Raw genomic sequence first — 15,844 nt, forward strand, 5'->3', positions numbered from 1 at the left:
ATTGAAAATGTCTATACCCTTGGACCCAGAAATTCTACTCCCAAGTATATAACCAGAGAAACATATGTATAAAACTGTTCATAACAGCAATGTTTGTAATAGCAAAAAGATGGAAATGTCTACTGATAAGATTATAGAGAAATAGATTGTTATGTATCTACACAATGGAATACCAAACACCAACCAATACATCAACCCAGATCATTGGATGATTTAGAGGGTGAAAATAGGTTTGGCAAGGGCGCCTGGGTGGCTCAGTTGGTTAAGCGACTGCCTTCGGCTCAGGTCATGATCCTGGAGTCCCGGGATCGAGTCCCGCATCGGGCTCCCTGCTCAGCAGGGAGTCTGCTTCTCCCTCTGACCCTCCTCCCTCTCATGCTCTCTGTCTCTCATTCTCTCTCTCAAATAAATAAATAAAATCTTTAAAAAAAAAAAAAAAAAGAAAATAGGTTTGGCAAGATGGGGGAAATCTTAGATATTACAATCACTTGTGGCCCTTCAAAGGGCAACAGTACATAAATAGACTTCTATCTGTAGTATCAAAATTTCATGGGGAAGGAAGGAGATGATTAGGATAAAAATGTCTAAAAAGGATCCTAAAAAATTAATAAATAAAAAGGATCCTTCGAGTGATAATAAAAAAAAGAAAATTGAGAAACAATGACTGAGGAGAGTCTCAAGAATACAACATAGAGTAAAAAAAAGCAAGTTTAGAAGAATACATATAGTATATTATTCACATAAAGTTCAAAACATACAAAATAATGTAATTGTTTAGAGATACATATATATGTATGATTAAACTATAATAAAAAAACAAAATTCAGAATAGGAGTTATCCTTGTGAAGTAGGTAAGAGCATGCTGAAATCCAGGAGGGGCATATAAAAAAATTCAAAAGTATCGTCTGTTCTTTTCTTCAACTGGGATGGCAAATACATAAGCATTCATTTTATTATTCCTCATCCCTTAATTATTTAAATATTTTTTGTTAGTATAAAATATTTCATAATTAGAACTACTTAAAAGTAGTTAAAAGAACGATTTAAAAACACCACCTATCAATTTACTGAAAGTAAAATCTTATAGTGAAACCATATGAATAGTTTGCCCCTGATCTTCATGCAATTAATGTTAAATAATATTAAATGATAATATTCACATTAAACCTATGTTGCTAAAAACAACCACAATGAGAAGCTTAACCTTTTTTTAAAGATTAAAAAAAAAAATACTTAACAGCTCATACCCAGCCACCTTGTTGAGTGATGTACTCTGCTGCATAGTCCTCCAGATATGTCACACCAAACTGTAGCAATGCACTCAGAGGCTCTTGACCACGTCTTGTCAACTCCAAAAGCATTTGTTGTAGCAAAATCAGAGGCACCAAAATCTTTAAGGCAAAGATGAGAGAGTAAAAAACAAACTGAAATTCTTATAATTCATTTTATATGTTCAACTACTAGAAAATTACAACTTGGATGCATCATTATGGAATCTCATTTTTATTATAATAAAGGAATAAAACACTGACCCCTTACTAGAATGTCTGTGAATAATGCATGTAGATTTTATACCATAGGGTGGTAGAAACAATTATTTTATGAAAACAGTTGGGCTTGTGTGTATGTGTGTATATGAAACATGTACAGAGAATTCACTGAAATATTATTTATAATGGCAAAAGACTAGAAACAACCCACCAGGGACTGGTTAAATCAATTTTGGCAAAATATCATGTAGTTGTTAAAAAGAATTAGATTGTTCACTGCCCAATCACCAGGACTTATTTTCAGTGAGAAAAGTGACAGGACAGTGTATATAATTATGGTACCATTTGTGTTTAAAATACACATACATACACATACACACATATATATACATGTTTGTATAATCCTATAGTATCTCTGGAAAAATATACAAAAACTGGTAATAGTGGTAGCCTAAGAAGAGAATGAAGTAATGGCAACAGGGTGGGAAAATAGTTTTCAATGTATACATTTCTGTACTTACTGCATTTTGTACCATGTGCTTTTTATATCTATTTGAAAATGAGAATTTTTAAAATTATCAGCTATCTTAGAAAGTCATCAAAAACCTAAATAGGGGGCACCTAGCTGGCTCAGTCGGTTAAGTGTCTGACTTCCGCTCAGGTCATGATCTCAGGGTCCTGGGATGGAGCCCCATGTCAGGCTCCCTGCTCAGCAGAGAGTCTGCTTGTCCCTCTCCCTCTCCCTCTGTTTCTCCCCCTGCTTGTGCTGTCTTTCTCTCAAATAAATAAATAAAATCTAAAAACAAAACAAAAAAACCCTAAGGAGATATTATTATCATTCCTAATAACCTTGTGGCTCAATATTTAAAAACCGTCAAAATTTATGACAGAGGCATACGAGAGTCCCTTGCCTTCCAAAAACAACTAACTGCACATTGAAAAGAATTAAAAGCATTTTCAATTAACCATCTGCATGCAATCTCTTTAGTCTAAACCATCAAGAGGGCTCCACATGCCTGGAAAAGGAATGCAAAAGGAAATGAAACCAATTCCAGTCCCTTGTTACTGAAATGCCAAGGTAATAACTGAGGGATTACAAAATATTTCTGCAGAAAAGGACAAACAGAAAAGACAATGAGTTTATAGTCTTACTAATACTCTTTGGCTTTTAAGTAAAAGCAGTCCTGAGGGAATCTATATCAAAGTCTGAAAGAAAGAATGCAACAAACACATATCTTCCCTTTTTGATATTGTAAAAGAACTCCAGCCCAAAATTTATTTAAAAACCCCTTCCTAACACTAATGGAGGGGTCTAGGGCTATAAAGAAGAATATACTAGGTTTTCTTCACAATTAGAAAACCTGTCATACTATTAAAAACAAAAACAAACAAAAATACCCACCCCCAAAACCTATTGTTCATCTAGCTCCAGTACTCTGTCTTAGTAAGAGCAGTCAGGTCAGGTATAGCTTGTTGATCAGTCCTACTGACTCCGATCACCATAACTTCAAAGGCCTGAGATGTTCTATACCTCAAAACATTCTAATTTCCCATAATAATCTAATAATATGCAATATTTTAAAGTTATTCATGTTTAAGCTCTATTACCTCTTAGGGAAATGAGTTGCAAACACTTTATATTTGCTATACAAAATAATACTTATTTTTATTTGTTCCAAATTTACCTCTTTCATGTATCAAAAAGTAGATGCCCTAGTTTTACTATATAATTATCTAGAGATAAATCTGTAATCCCCTTTCACTACTGTCTTGAGTCCTTAATCATATTCCCTCTCATTCACTATACTTTTTAGGCTGAAATTTACTAATCTTTTAGACTGTTCTTCATCTGGCAATTCCTTCACTGCTTTAATCATTTAGATTACCCCTTCCCAGTTCTTCTCCATCCTAATTATATCTTTCTTGAAATGCAGTGTCCAGAGTACAGAAACTTCACTTTATTGGACTAACAAATTCTAACTGTAATATTCTTGATGATACATGCTCTGTCTCTTTTACCTATTTGACATCCTGTCTTCAGAGACCTATATGATGACTTCCAGGCCCACTACCTTTTAAGTATAATTTAGACTGTCTTTATATAGTTAAACCCACTTACCCTCTAATTTTTGTGATCACACACAAAACCTCTTAAGTTATTTCTACAACCAAGTCCATCAATTTGGTAGTGTACTACCCACAAGAAATTATCACCTTATACCTGATTTTTTTTTTGCACTCCCTCTCCCACAGTCCTAAAAAAAAAAAAGCTTAAAAAAAAAAAAACTGGATCCCCAAGCATCCATTCCTAGAAGGTCCCCACTATTCTTTTAGTCTTATCTCTAAGACTAAAAAGGAACCAAGTAGTCTTACTCTTTGAATTCCTCTAAGTCATTTCCTTACTGGATAATAGTAATCCCCACAACACATATAAATTATTTTTCTCTCCAATAACTTTCGTAAAGGAATGCTAAGGTAATTTTGACCATCAAAAAGGAATACCTCCATTCACTGTCTCCCCATAGGTACCATGCTAACAATATTATCCTATTATTAAAGAATGTACAGCTTGCTGGGTACAGAAATGAAGTATATTAATTTATAGTTCCAAGGATCTCTTCCAGTAGAATAGATATTTGTAATGATAAAATACATATTTTGATCCATCAATTTACTATTTAGTAACCAATTTATAACTTAACAATTCTAGTAAATGTCATATCCCACAAATTTTATCTGTATTGATGAGGTTTGAATGTTTGACCTATGTGCTTCAAAATAAAATTTAAGTGACAACCAGGCATCATGTATCACCCAGTGTGATGCAACAGGAAATAAGGAACATCACCAATGAAGTATTCTTGCCAAAAAGATTAAACCTGACTATGATTAGGCTTCTAGATCTACCTACCAATGGAAAGGAAATACAGATACAGAGGACTATGTTAAGTGACATCTCAGTGATACAGTCAAAAAAATCCAGAAAGTAGGAAATTTTACAGAAGAAATAACTTGTAAGCAAAGAAAAAATCAAGAGAGAGTAAGCCTACATATTAAAAGAGACTTAAGAGGGCGCCTGGGTGGCTCAGTTGGTTAAGCGACTGCCTTCGGCTCAGGTCATGATCCTGGAGTCCCAGGATCGAGTCCCACATCGGGCTCCCTGCTCGTCAGGGAGTCTGCTTCTCCCTCTGACCCTCCTCCCTCTCATACTCTCTGTCTCTCATTCTCTCTCTCTCAAATAAATAAATCTTAAAAAAAAAAAAAAAAGAGACTTAAGACACATATTACATGATTGCATTTATATGAAATGTCCAGAATAGGCAAATTTAAAGAGACAGAGTAATGTTGTTAGGGGCTGGGAGGAACAGGAAATGGAGAGTGACTACTACAAGGTGTGGGGTTTCTTTATGGGAAGATAAAAATGTTCTGGAATTAGACAGTGGAGACGGCTGCATAACTATGTGAATGTGAACCACTGAACTGTATGCTTTAGAAAGGTATATATAAATTTTATGGTATGAATTATATTTCAATTTTTTAAAAAAAGTAAAGACAAGAGACTTATCAGCCAAATGCAATGCATGGACCTTGTTTGCATCACAATTCAAACAAATCATCTTAGAGAAATACCTTTGTGAGACAATTGGAAAAATCTGAATACTAAACAGATTATATGATGATAGAATTACTGTTAATATTTTGAGGTATAATAGTGGTATTATCAGTTGGTTAAAAAAAGAGATACATCCAAAAAAGGGGGGCTACATCATCCTTAAAAATACATACTAATGTATTTATGAATCAAATGATGTCTAGAGCCTACTTCAAAATAATCTGGGGGAGAGTGGGAAATAGATGAAACAAGACCAGCCATATGTTGATAATTACTGAAGCTGAGTGACAAGATACATGGGATTTGCTATACTATTCGCTGTGCTTTTGTGTATGCTTCAAATTTTAATAAAGATTTAAAAATATTAGTGATTCAATATGTCACTAAAAATTACCCAAGACAATTCATTTATTTTTGCTATTATTTTTCTAAAGTTTATTTATTACACTTTGAACAGTATGTACTAACACTATAGCTGGCTCTCTTTTTCCAGTTACAATGTTTATTTTATTCTATTATTGTTTTTTAAAAGATTTTATTTTTGGGGCGCCTGGGTGGCTCAGTCGTTAAGCATCTGCCTTCGGCTCAGGTCATGATCCCAGGGTCCTGGGATCGAGCCCTGCATCAGGCTCCCTGCTCCGCGGGAAGCCTGCTTCTCCCTCTCCCACTCCCCCTGCTTGTGTTCCCTCTCTCGCTGTCTCTCTCTCTGTCAAATAAATAAATAAAATCTTAAAAAAAAAAAAAGATTTTATTTTTAAGTAATCTCTGCACCAAACATGGGGCCCAAACCCACAACCCTGAGATTAAGAGTCACATGTTCTACTGACTGAGCCAGCCAGGCACCCCTACAGTGTTTATTTTAACAAAAAGGATATAAGGAGGGTGAGAAAAATAGAGGACAGTAAGATGTAAAGTGTGGTGTGTCTCTGCACACCATTTACAGTACCAGAACATCATCAAAATAATTGTTTTTATCAGGGTGAAAAAATACAGTGATTATTAATGTGTCGTGAGCAGTTACGGAATTCTGCAGATAACGTAATTATATCAGCAGTCCAATTGCATGCACAGTGCCTTCAATTAATGTACTTGAGCATAATTACATTTCTGGCAGGGTCTACACCCCCAAGAAAAGGCAAAGGTAAGCATTTCATGGCTTTTTCTCTTTGATGATCATTTTGTTCTTTTTTTCTCAGAAGCAGAGAAGTACATAGGAAAAAACAATACCCACGTGGGGACAGGGGAAGAAAGAAAAGAACCCACAATTTAGAGATAATTACTATGTATTATTTAATGTTTTCGCACATATTTCAATTGTTTTTCTAGGCATATACATACCTACATTTATACATGGACTTTTTTTTTGGACTTCTCTTTTTTTAAAGGACCATACTACTAATACAGGTTTGTGACCAGCTTTTTTCCTCCACTTCTTTTGATATAGAGTATTCTACCAAGATGCTTTCAGAATCCCTATACAGATAAACAGGTATTAGGTTTATCCCTAATGTGGCATGCTCTGTGGACACTTTTTTTCTCTTTTCTCTGATGCGTGTTTCATTTGAGCCTCAATTACCTACCAGACAACCATATTCTTTTTAGCCCTAGAGGACTTAGTAGGAGAGTAATACTGGATTCAGCAGAGCAAGTAATACTCTAACTGGCATGGCTTATTTATATGAAGTATTTATTCAAGCCACAGCCTTGGCTCTTGGTCCAGCTGAAGGACTAAAATGAAGCAGACAATGGGAAAATCAGACAGGTGAAGAGAGACAGTGAAGTCTGGGGTTTAATTCAGATTTTTTTTTTTTAGGACAACCCTAGGATCAACGGGAGGAGAACATACAAGAGTTGATTATTAATAGTCACTGGACATGAGGGAAAGGAAGAGAACATAAAATAGGGGAAGAAGGCTAGTAATATTAGGTACCTAAACATGTGTTGTTTGACATACTAAGAAATATATCATAACCAAACTCATTCTTATTTATAAAATAAATAAATGTATTTCAAATATCCAAATAAAAGGTTTTTTTTATTCCAAGAAAGGAAATGAAACAAACTTTTTAAATAAGTTTTTTGCAACTAAATAACATAGTAAAACCCCATAATGGTGACTATTTTGGAACAAGTTTTCATGTGTTAAATCTAACGTAATAGCTACTGTTTCCTGAGTGCTTACTATGGTGCCAAGCAATGTGCTAAATAAGCATTTAACCTATATTATGTCGTTTAAGTCTAGTAAAATTTATGAGGTTAGTATTACTAGATCCATTTCACATATGTGAGAATGAAGATTTAGAGAGGCGCCTGGCTGGCTCAGTTAGAAGAATGTACTACTTTTGATCTCAGGGTCATTAGTTAGAGCCCCATGTTTGGTGTACAGATTATTTAAACAAAACCTAGAAAAGAAAATTAAGATTTAGAGAGGTTAATGAACTGTCCAAAGACATGCATCTAGTCTGTGGCAAAGCTGATATTTGAAACAAGTCCAATTACAAAGCCTATGATGCTAATTATTATGCTATAATGCTTCCAAAGCCTATATTATAAAGTGACTAAAAAAATATACATCAATTAGGTACGTAAGGTCACACGGTCTGACTCATACTATACTATTAACAGTTCTGAGTAGAGGGCAAGGGGTGGGGGGACGGGTTAAATAGGTGATGCAGATTAAGGAGTGCATTTGTCATGATGAATACCAAGGGATGTATGGAATTGTTGGATAAAATGAAAACTTAAAAAAAATCAATTCAGAGTAGAGGTGGCTATTTATAAAAATGATTCTACTGAATTTTCTCATTCCTACACAAGATTCTAAGGGCCACACTTCTTCCTCATATTGAGCTGAGTCCTCCCATACTACATTTCCTTAGACTTTCTGCCTTTTCAAGGTGATAAATGGATAATACAGTCTGAGATCATGGGTAAGCAGTACGGTACAGTGGAAAAAAACACTAAAGCTGGAATCAGAAGATCTGAGATCTCAGCTCTAGCGTTGGTTCCAATATTTCCTAGTCAAGGGGTCCTGGACAAGTCACTTAACTTTTTTCTCTGATTATTCACCTGATCTAACTAAATAAATAAACAAAGCAAAAGCTAATAAAATCCATTCTGTCTTCTGCAAAGGATGGTTGTAATGATCCAATGAGATGTGACATCAGATATCTTGTAAACTATAAAACACAAATGGTATTACTCATTTAAGAGAACCAGAAGAACAAAAAAAAAAGAGAGAGAGAGAGAGAAAACCAGAAGAAGCGGTCTCCCAAATGAAGCTCTTATTCTTTTACACCCCAAGACATACACACAGGGTAACAAATAACCATCTGGAGATAAATGTCATGTCTAATACAGAGAAGTGAAGAAATGATAGAAAGTTCAGAAGAGATAGGAAGGAAGAATGGCATACTATGGGACACATATTTTTGGGCCAACCAGAATCTCACAGCATTAATCAAAAAACCACTTTAATCAAAAATATCCACTTAACACAATTGGATTTATGCATTAAATAATGAGCTCTAACAGTTTTCTCTTATATGATGTCAACAATTTCTCCTGCACTTTAATCAACACACTAAAATCTTATAAGAGAAAAGATAATTTGGTTAATACCTTATTCCAGCCGCTGGCATGAACTGTGGTCTCCAGTGTACATTCCCGATATGCCTGATATGTCACTGGCCTGTAGAGATTTTTTTTTAAAAGTCTGGGTCACAAAGAAGTAAAATTCTAAATTTCCAGATGAATAAATATACAGTCACTATTCTGTGTTGAACTTTTTGCCAAAGTACCAAAGAATATTCAATATACTGTTTTGTATGAGATGTGGCTTTTAACATTTGGTATGCATTTACTTCAAGTATTCCCTATTGGCTGAGAGGCATGCTATCAGCTTGGGAAAGCAGCTAATAACATAACAAGATAATAATAAATAACACTTTTAAAATAATTGTTTGAAACTCATCCAACAGGATTTCCATGTTGCAGATAAACATACACTTGAGTTATTAAAATAAGATAAAATAGTAACAAAAATGATCTCATTATTAAAAGCACAATTTTAACTTTTTTAAAAGGCAAAAAACTTAAAACATTTCAAAATTAAAGAAACATGTCACTGAAAGACCTCTCAAATTGAGGATATAAAGAGTTGGACTAAACAAGGCCAGTAAACGGAGCTCTATTTTTAACTTGGAGTCTCATGATATAAAATCCTGGAGGGCAGAGATAAGCCTTTTTGATTATTTCCATGTAAGTTCTAGTCATACCAAAACTGAAATCACTGAGTGATGACAACAACACTCACTAATTTACTGACAGACTTTAGTTACTATGTGTAAGACTTGGTTTCATGTACAAATTAACAACCAACAAAAAATACTTGGTACCAAGTAGCATCTGAAAGCATCAACAGCCTGAATATCAGATTTAATAAAATTTACCCCCCTATTTTTGTGGGCAAAGTATTAACATATATGTAAAAAAGGGGAGAGGTCTTGCTTTTATAGGATTTTAAAATCCATTCCAAAGGCATTTTCTGCTCTGACTTGGGTCTGTGAGCTCTTCAGCCTATGAAATTTAATAATTGAGGACAGCTACCACTTATCAGTAGCCTACTGTTCAGTTTTATATTTTTATATATTTATATTTTATATTACATACTATCATTTTACACATTAGGAAACTGAAGCTCAGGAAAGCTAAGAGACTATCCAAAATCCACATAGCTGGCAACCAGCAATGCAGGAATTCACACCCAACTAGATCTGGGTCCAAAGGCCACACTACTCCTATTTTAAATTAGGATTTTGAAACATGCCACAATAATGCCTCAATGCCACATGTGGCTAATGGTCATTTGAAATGCGGCTAGTGATATGCTGAAAGCATAATATACACACTAGATTTCTAAGACTTAGTAAGGAAAAAAAATGTAAAATAGCTCATTAATATTTTTATATTGAGTACCTGTTAAAACTATAAATTTTTAATATCCTGGGTTGAAAAAAATAGATTAAAAAATCTTAATTTTTAATGTGGTTGCTAGGAAATTTTAAATTGCATTTCATGACTTGCATTTTATCTGTTGTACAGTGCTGGTCTACATACTTCAGAAACCAGTTCTGATGACACAGGTATCATTCTTTTACACAAGTCAATATAAAATCAATACCATAGTGATGCTGAAAGGAGGTAAGATACATGGGATGGCCTTTTTAAGAAGATGTTATGTACTACCTTCCTGATATTGTATGACCATTAAAGTACACTTAGAATTTTTTAGAAGCCTTGGGCTGAACAGTAGGTAGTTATAAAACTTGAACTTCAGATACTATACAGTCTACCTACCTATATTCTCCCTGAAGTTTACTTGCGTCTATCAGTCCCTTCACTTCCTTTCCTGAACTGTTTGATGCTACTGTGGGTCATAATGGTCCTTATTGGTAGTTTGTGTATCAGGCTAAAGTACTTTAGCATCCTTCAGAATGAAACATGATTTGAATCATTATATGTACACACATATATGCACATAAAAGATCCAGCAGACTAAAACATTCAAAGGAAATCTAATACATAGAAAAGCAAGTAGCTGAAAAATCAGCCCTATCTAATGAGGTATCTGAACAGAGCAAAGAAGAAAAAGGGGCAGGGGGAACCTTTTCACACTGCTGGTGCTTGGCTATACGAAGAGTTCAGGTTAATTTCCCACTTGAACTAAACTGTCTGAAGAAGTAGGTGGTATTTTCCACCTTACAAATTATTCCCATCAACCTGTATAATACTTCCAGTTCATCATCAGTTAGCTATTAGTAACAGAGCTTAACAACTTTAAAAAGCAGATTACTAAAAAAAAAAAATTTATCGGGGTGCCTGCGTGGCTCAAGTCGTTAAGTGTCTGCCTTCGGCTCAGGTCATGATCCCAGGGTCCTGGGATTGAGCCCCACATTGGGCTCCCTGCTCGGCGGGAAGCCTGCTTCTCCTTCTCCCACTCCCCCTGCTTGTGTTCCCTCTCTCGCTGTCTCTCTCTGTCGAATAAATAAATAAAATCTTTAAAAAAAAAAAATTTATTCATAAAGAGGCCTGACTCTGATCTACAACCAGAGGTACCAATTGAAAAAATAATTATGTCAGGGGGCGCCTGGGTGGCTCAGTCATTAAGCGTCTGCCTTCGGCTCAGGTCATGATCCCAGGGTCCTGGGATCCAGCCCCGCATCGGGCTCCCTGCTCCGTGGGAAGCCTGCTTCTCCCTCTCCCACTCCCCCTGCTTGTGTTCCCTCTCTCGCTGTGTCTCTCTCTGTCAAATAAATAAATAAAATTAAAAAAAAAAAATTATGTCAGAAGCGCCCGGCTGGCTCAGTCGGTGGAGTATATGACTCTTGATCTTGGGGTTTTGAGTACAAGCCCCACTATGGGTATAGAAATTACTTAAAAATGAAATATTTAAATAAATAAATAAAAATAAAAATAAGAAATAATTACATCAGTATTCAGGGTCTGGGGAAAAAAACCCACCAAGTATTCACCTGACTATATATTTTTAAATACAATTTACTTTGCAGTGAGGGGTGCCTGGGTGGCTCAGTCGTTAGGCGTCTGCCTTCAACTCAGGTCAAGATCCCAGGGTCCTGGGATCGAGCCCCACATCAGGCTCCCTGCTCCGTGGGAGGCCTGCTTCTCCCTCTCCCACTCCCCCTGCTTGTGTTCCCTCTCTCGCTGTGCCTCTCTCTGTCAAACAAATAAAATATTTAAAAAAAAAAAATTTACTTTGCAGTGAGAAGATATCAATTTTTCCTGTAGATTATGAAAAGTATGCCAAAAAAATACTTTACCTATATGATACTGTTCTTCAGAGAGCTTATAATATCCCAGTAAAGTTAAAATTAATAGATGGGGAAATTTATTCTTTTTTTTCAAAGGCGCCTTTTTTCCAGGCGCCCCTAGATGGGGAAATTTAGATATAGAATGAAATGGTTTGCGTAAAGCCACAAATAGTTTGTATCAAAGTTGGAGACAGAATTTTTTGCCTTCTAATCTCAGTTATTTTACTCCCAGTCCCAATAGCTTTTACAGTTTTTGTTTTTGTCAAAACAGTAGGTTTCTTCAAATCTTACATTTAAAAATGTATGAAAATATAGCTATTCTATGGGGTGCCTGGGTGGCTCAGTTGTTTAAGCGACTGCCTTCAGCTCAGGTCATGATCCTGGAGTCCCACATCGGGCTCCCTGCTCAGCAGGGAGTCTGCTTCTCCCTCTGACCCTCGCCCCTCTCATGTGCGCTCTCTCTCTCATTCTCTCTCAAATAAATAAATAAAATCTTTAAATATATATATATATATGGCTATTTTAGTTTAAGAAGGGTTGGCAAAGGCCTAACAAGCCCCACCCACTCACCCTGTCCCTCACGTTCTCAGGAACCCTAAGCTCCACAGAACATTCTAAAAGCCACCACTGTACACCCAAATTTCCTATTTAACTTTTATGTTCTGACACCCATAATCTTCTCTTCACATTTCTTTTTAAACTTTTCTATATATAAAGTTAAGAAAGTCCAAATATGATTTTCATTTCAGTATCCTATACATAACTTGGATTTTTTACATTTGCTCATGTTACCAGAATATGCGGAAACAAACTGAATTCTCCTTAAACTCCAACTGCTTCCTTCTGACAAATGATAACATACAATTTTTGCCTATGTGGAAATAATGAATTACCTTACTACACCAGTAATCTGGCATCTGAATTTTAACCTTTTTAGTGAAGAAACAGTCTTCATCCTGTTTTAGATGTCATTCTTCATTAAAACAATGTTTTTCTAATTCATACCAATTCTTTAATGATTCTCAGCAAAGAATTAGAGGAAAAGAATTTTTAAGATGTACAATAAATGACTTGGTTCTATTTTAATATACTTTCACTGTGAGCTTCTTGCCTTGAGCTTTAACAGTCAAAACCATGGTTAGTACAGAAGTTCCCACTATAAGAATGTGGCAGCACTTCCATGGACAGATGTGTAACCGCAGTTTAGCAACATTTGGGATACCTAAAATACTGATATGATGTTAACCCCACGTTACAATGCATAAAACCCTAACCATTATATTTATGTTGGCCCTCAGGCAGAATGGTAGTAAAAAGTGGTCAGGACAAGTGAAAGAGCTCGTATTTCAGAGCAGTGAAAGCATCTGTTGAAACCTGACAGCTCAACAAGTAAACACAAATGATCAAATCCATGTCGGAACAGTTAAATCACCACTTTGATGTAAAAGTTGTCATTCAAAACACAAACAGAGATGCTTCAGGAAAGCAAAGAAAGAAAAAGTAAAGTGAGAAAAGAAGTGACACCATTCACCTAAAACAAAGCCTTAACCAATCCAGTGCTGCATGACAGATTCAGAAACTACTTAGAGAAGCATGTTCCCACTCAGCAATGGTAACTCACTGGCTGAGGAGCATTTGCAATGCCTTTTGTAGAGGCTCTTTCAGTTCCTGTGATACTTTTTCCCCAAGATGAGCCAAGCAGTCTTCCACGGAGCTTTCTGGGTTAGCAGGGCTGAACACAGGAGAAGTATGACGATCAAAGCCTGTGCTGGTGAATGCTGAAGACGGTAAAAGAAAAACCTATTTTAATAAATAATACCAAAGTTGTGCTGCAGGGGAGCTTGGTTGGCTCAGTTGAAAGAGCTCCGGGTCATGAGTTCGAGCCCCACACTGGGAATAGAGATTACTAAAAAAAAAAAACAAAACTTAAAATCTGAGAAAAAAAAAAGTTGTGCTATAAAAACTCAAGGGATTAAGATGCCTACTATTGGAAACAAGCTAATGGTTATAAGCCACTTAAAAAAGTCAGACAGTCATTATGGATATTAATCTTTCCTGAACACAAGGCTTAACAGGTCCTAGTTTAGAGATTTTTTTTTTTAAAGGGAAGATTTTTATGGAAAATCTTAGTTTTAAAAGAACAAAAAGACTAAACTGACATGCTAAAATACACAAGCCAAGGGGCGCCTGGGTGGCTCACTCGGTTAAATGTCCAACTCTTGATTTCAGCTCAGGTCATAATCTCAGGGTTGTGAGATCGAGCCCCATGATGGACTCCGAGCTCAGGGTGGAATCTGCTTAAGATTCTCTCTCTCTGCCCCTCCCCCAACTCTGATGTGCCCACGCTCTCTCCCTCTCAAATAAACAAATTAAATCTTTAAAAAAAAAATACACAGGGGCACCTGGGTGGCTCAGTCAGTTGGGCATCTGCCTTTGGTTCAGGTCATGATCCCAGGGTCCTGGGGTTGAGCCTGATGATGGGCTCCCTGCTCAGCAGGGAGTCTGCTTCTCTTTTCCCTCTGCCCCTCCCCGCCACTCGTGCTTGCTCTCATGCTCTCTCAAACAAATAAATATTTTCTAAAAAATACATAAGCCAATTTAGTATGTTACTACATACCAGTTTCATGCAAGAATGATAAATGGAAAGCAACTCCTAGCTCTATCATCCCACTCTTAGTATTTTAAGATTTCATTTTTACCTTTATAAATATGGCACTTCTTAAACCAGATTCTAATCAGCTTATTCCACCTGATGGGATGAGTCAATTACTCTCATTCCTTTTTTTAAAAAGCTTTTTATTTAAGGGGTGCCTGGGTGGCTCAGTCGGTTAAACATCTGCCTTCAGCTCAGGTCATGATCTCGGGGTCCTGGGATCCAGCCCTGCACTGGGATCCCTGGCTTCTCCCTCTCCCTCTGCCTGCCCACCCCCCTCCCAGCTCATGTGCGCATGCTCTCTCTCAAATAAATAAATAAATAAAATCTTAAAAAAATAAATAAAAAGTTTTTTAATTCCAGTATAGTTAACATACACTGTTATATTGTTTCACATGTACAATATAGTGATTCAACAATTCTGTAACTTTCATTTCCTTTTTTATTTTTTATTTCTATTTTTTTATTTTATTATGTTATGTTAATCACCATACATTACATCATTAGTTTTTGATGTAGGTTCCATGCTTCATTTTTTGTGTATAACACCTATTGCTCCATTCAGGAGGTGCCCTCTTTAATACCCATCACCAGGCTAACCCATTCACCCACACCCTGCCCCTCTAGAACACTCTGTTTCTCAGAGTCCATAGTCTCTCATGGTTCATCTCCCCCACCGATTTCCCCTCCTTCATTTCTCCCTTCCTACTATCTTCTTTTTTTTAACATATAATGTATTATTTGTTTCAGAGGTACAGGTCTGTGATTCAACAGTCTTACACAATTCACAGCACTCACCATAGCACATACCCTCCCCAATGTCTATCACCCAGCCACCCCATCCCTCCCACCCCCCACCACTCCAGCAACCCTCAGTTTGTTTCCTGAGATTAAGAATTCCTCATATCAGTGAGGTCATATGATACATGTCTTTCTCTGATTGACTTATTTCGCTCAGCATAATACCCTCCAGTTCCATCCACGTCGTTGCAAATGGCAAGATTCATTCTTTTTGATGGATGCATAATATTCCATTGTATACATATACCACATCTTCTTTATCCATTCATCTGTCAATGGACATTTTGGCCCTTTCCATAGTTTGGCTATTGTGGACATTGCTACTATAAACATCGGGGTGCACGTACCCCTTCGGATCCCTACATTTGTATCTTTGGGGTAAATACCCAGTAGTGCAATTGCTGGGTCATAGGGCAGCTCTATTTTCAACTTTTTGAGGAACCTCCATACTGTTTT

At 36.3% G+C, this 15,844-nt stretch overlaps 1 protein-coding gene across 3 annotated transcripts in view; it reads right to left on the reverse strand.

The window, feature by feature from the left end:
- BCL2L13 (BCL2 like 13) overlaps positions 1–15,844 on the reverse strand; it is an 89,509-nt gene that overhangs the window by 28,443 nt on the left and 45,222 nt on the right. The window contains exons 4-6 of one of the 3 annotated variants that reach the window (XM_032390771.1): positions 13,556–13,712; positions 8,726–8,795; positions 1,249–1,392 (exon numbers count right to left, since the gene is read on the reverse strand). In XM_032390771.1, coding sequence (XP_032246662.1) covers positions 1,249–1,392; positions 8,726–8,795; positions 13,556–13,712 — 371 coding nt within the window. Of the gene's footprint in view, positions 1–1,239; positions 1,393–8,725; positions 8,796–13,555; positions 13,713–15,844 lie in introns of all 3 variants that reach the window. The other 2 variants (XM_032390773.1, XM_032390772.1) reach the window with 2 other exon arrangements.

The sequence above is a fragment of the Phoca vitulina genome, unplaced genomic scaffold (assembly GCF_004348235.1).
Source record: "Phoca vitulina isolate PV1807 unplaced genomic scaffold, GSC_HSeal_1.0 scaffold59, whole genome shotgun sequence".
Classification (NCBI taxonomy): Eukaryota; Metazoa; Chordata; class Mammalia; order Carnivora; family Phocidae; genus Phoca; species Phoca vitulina.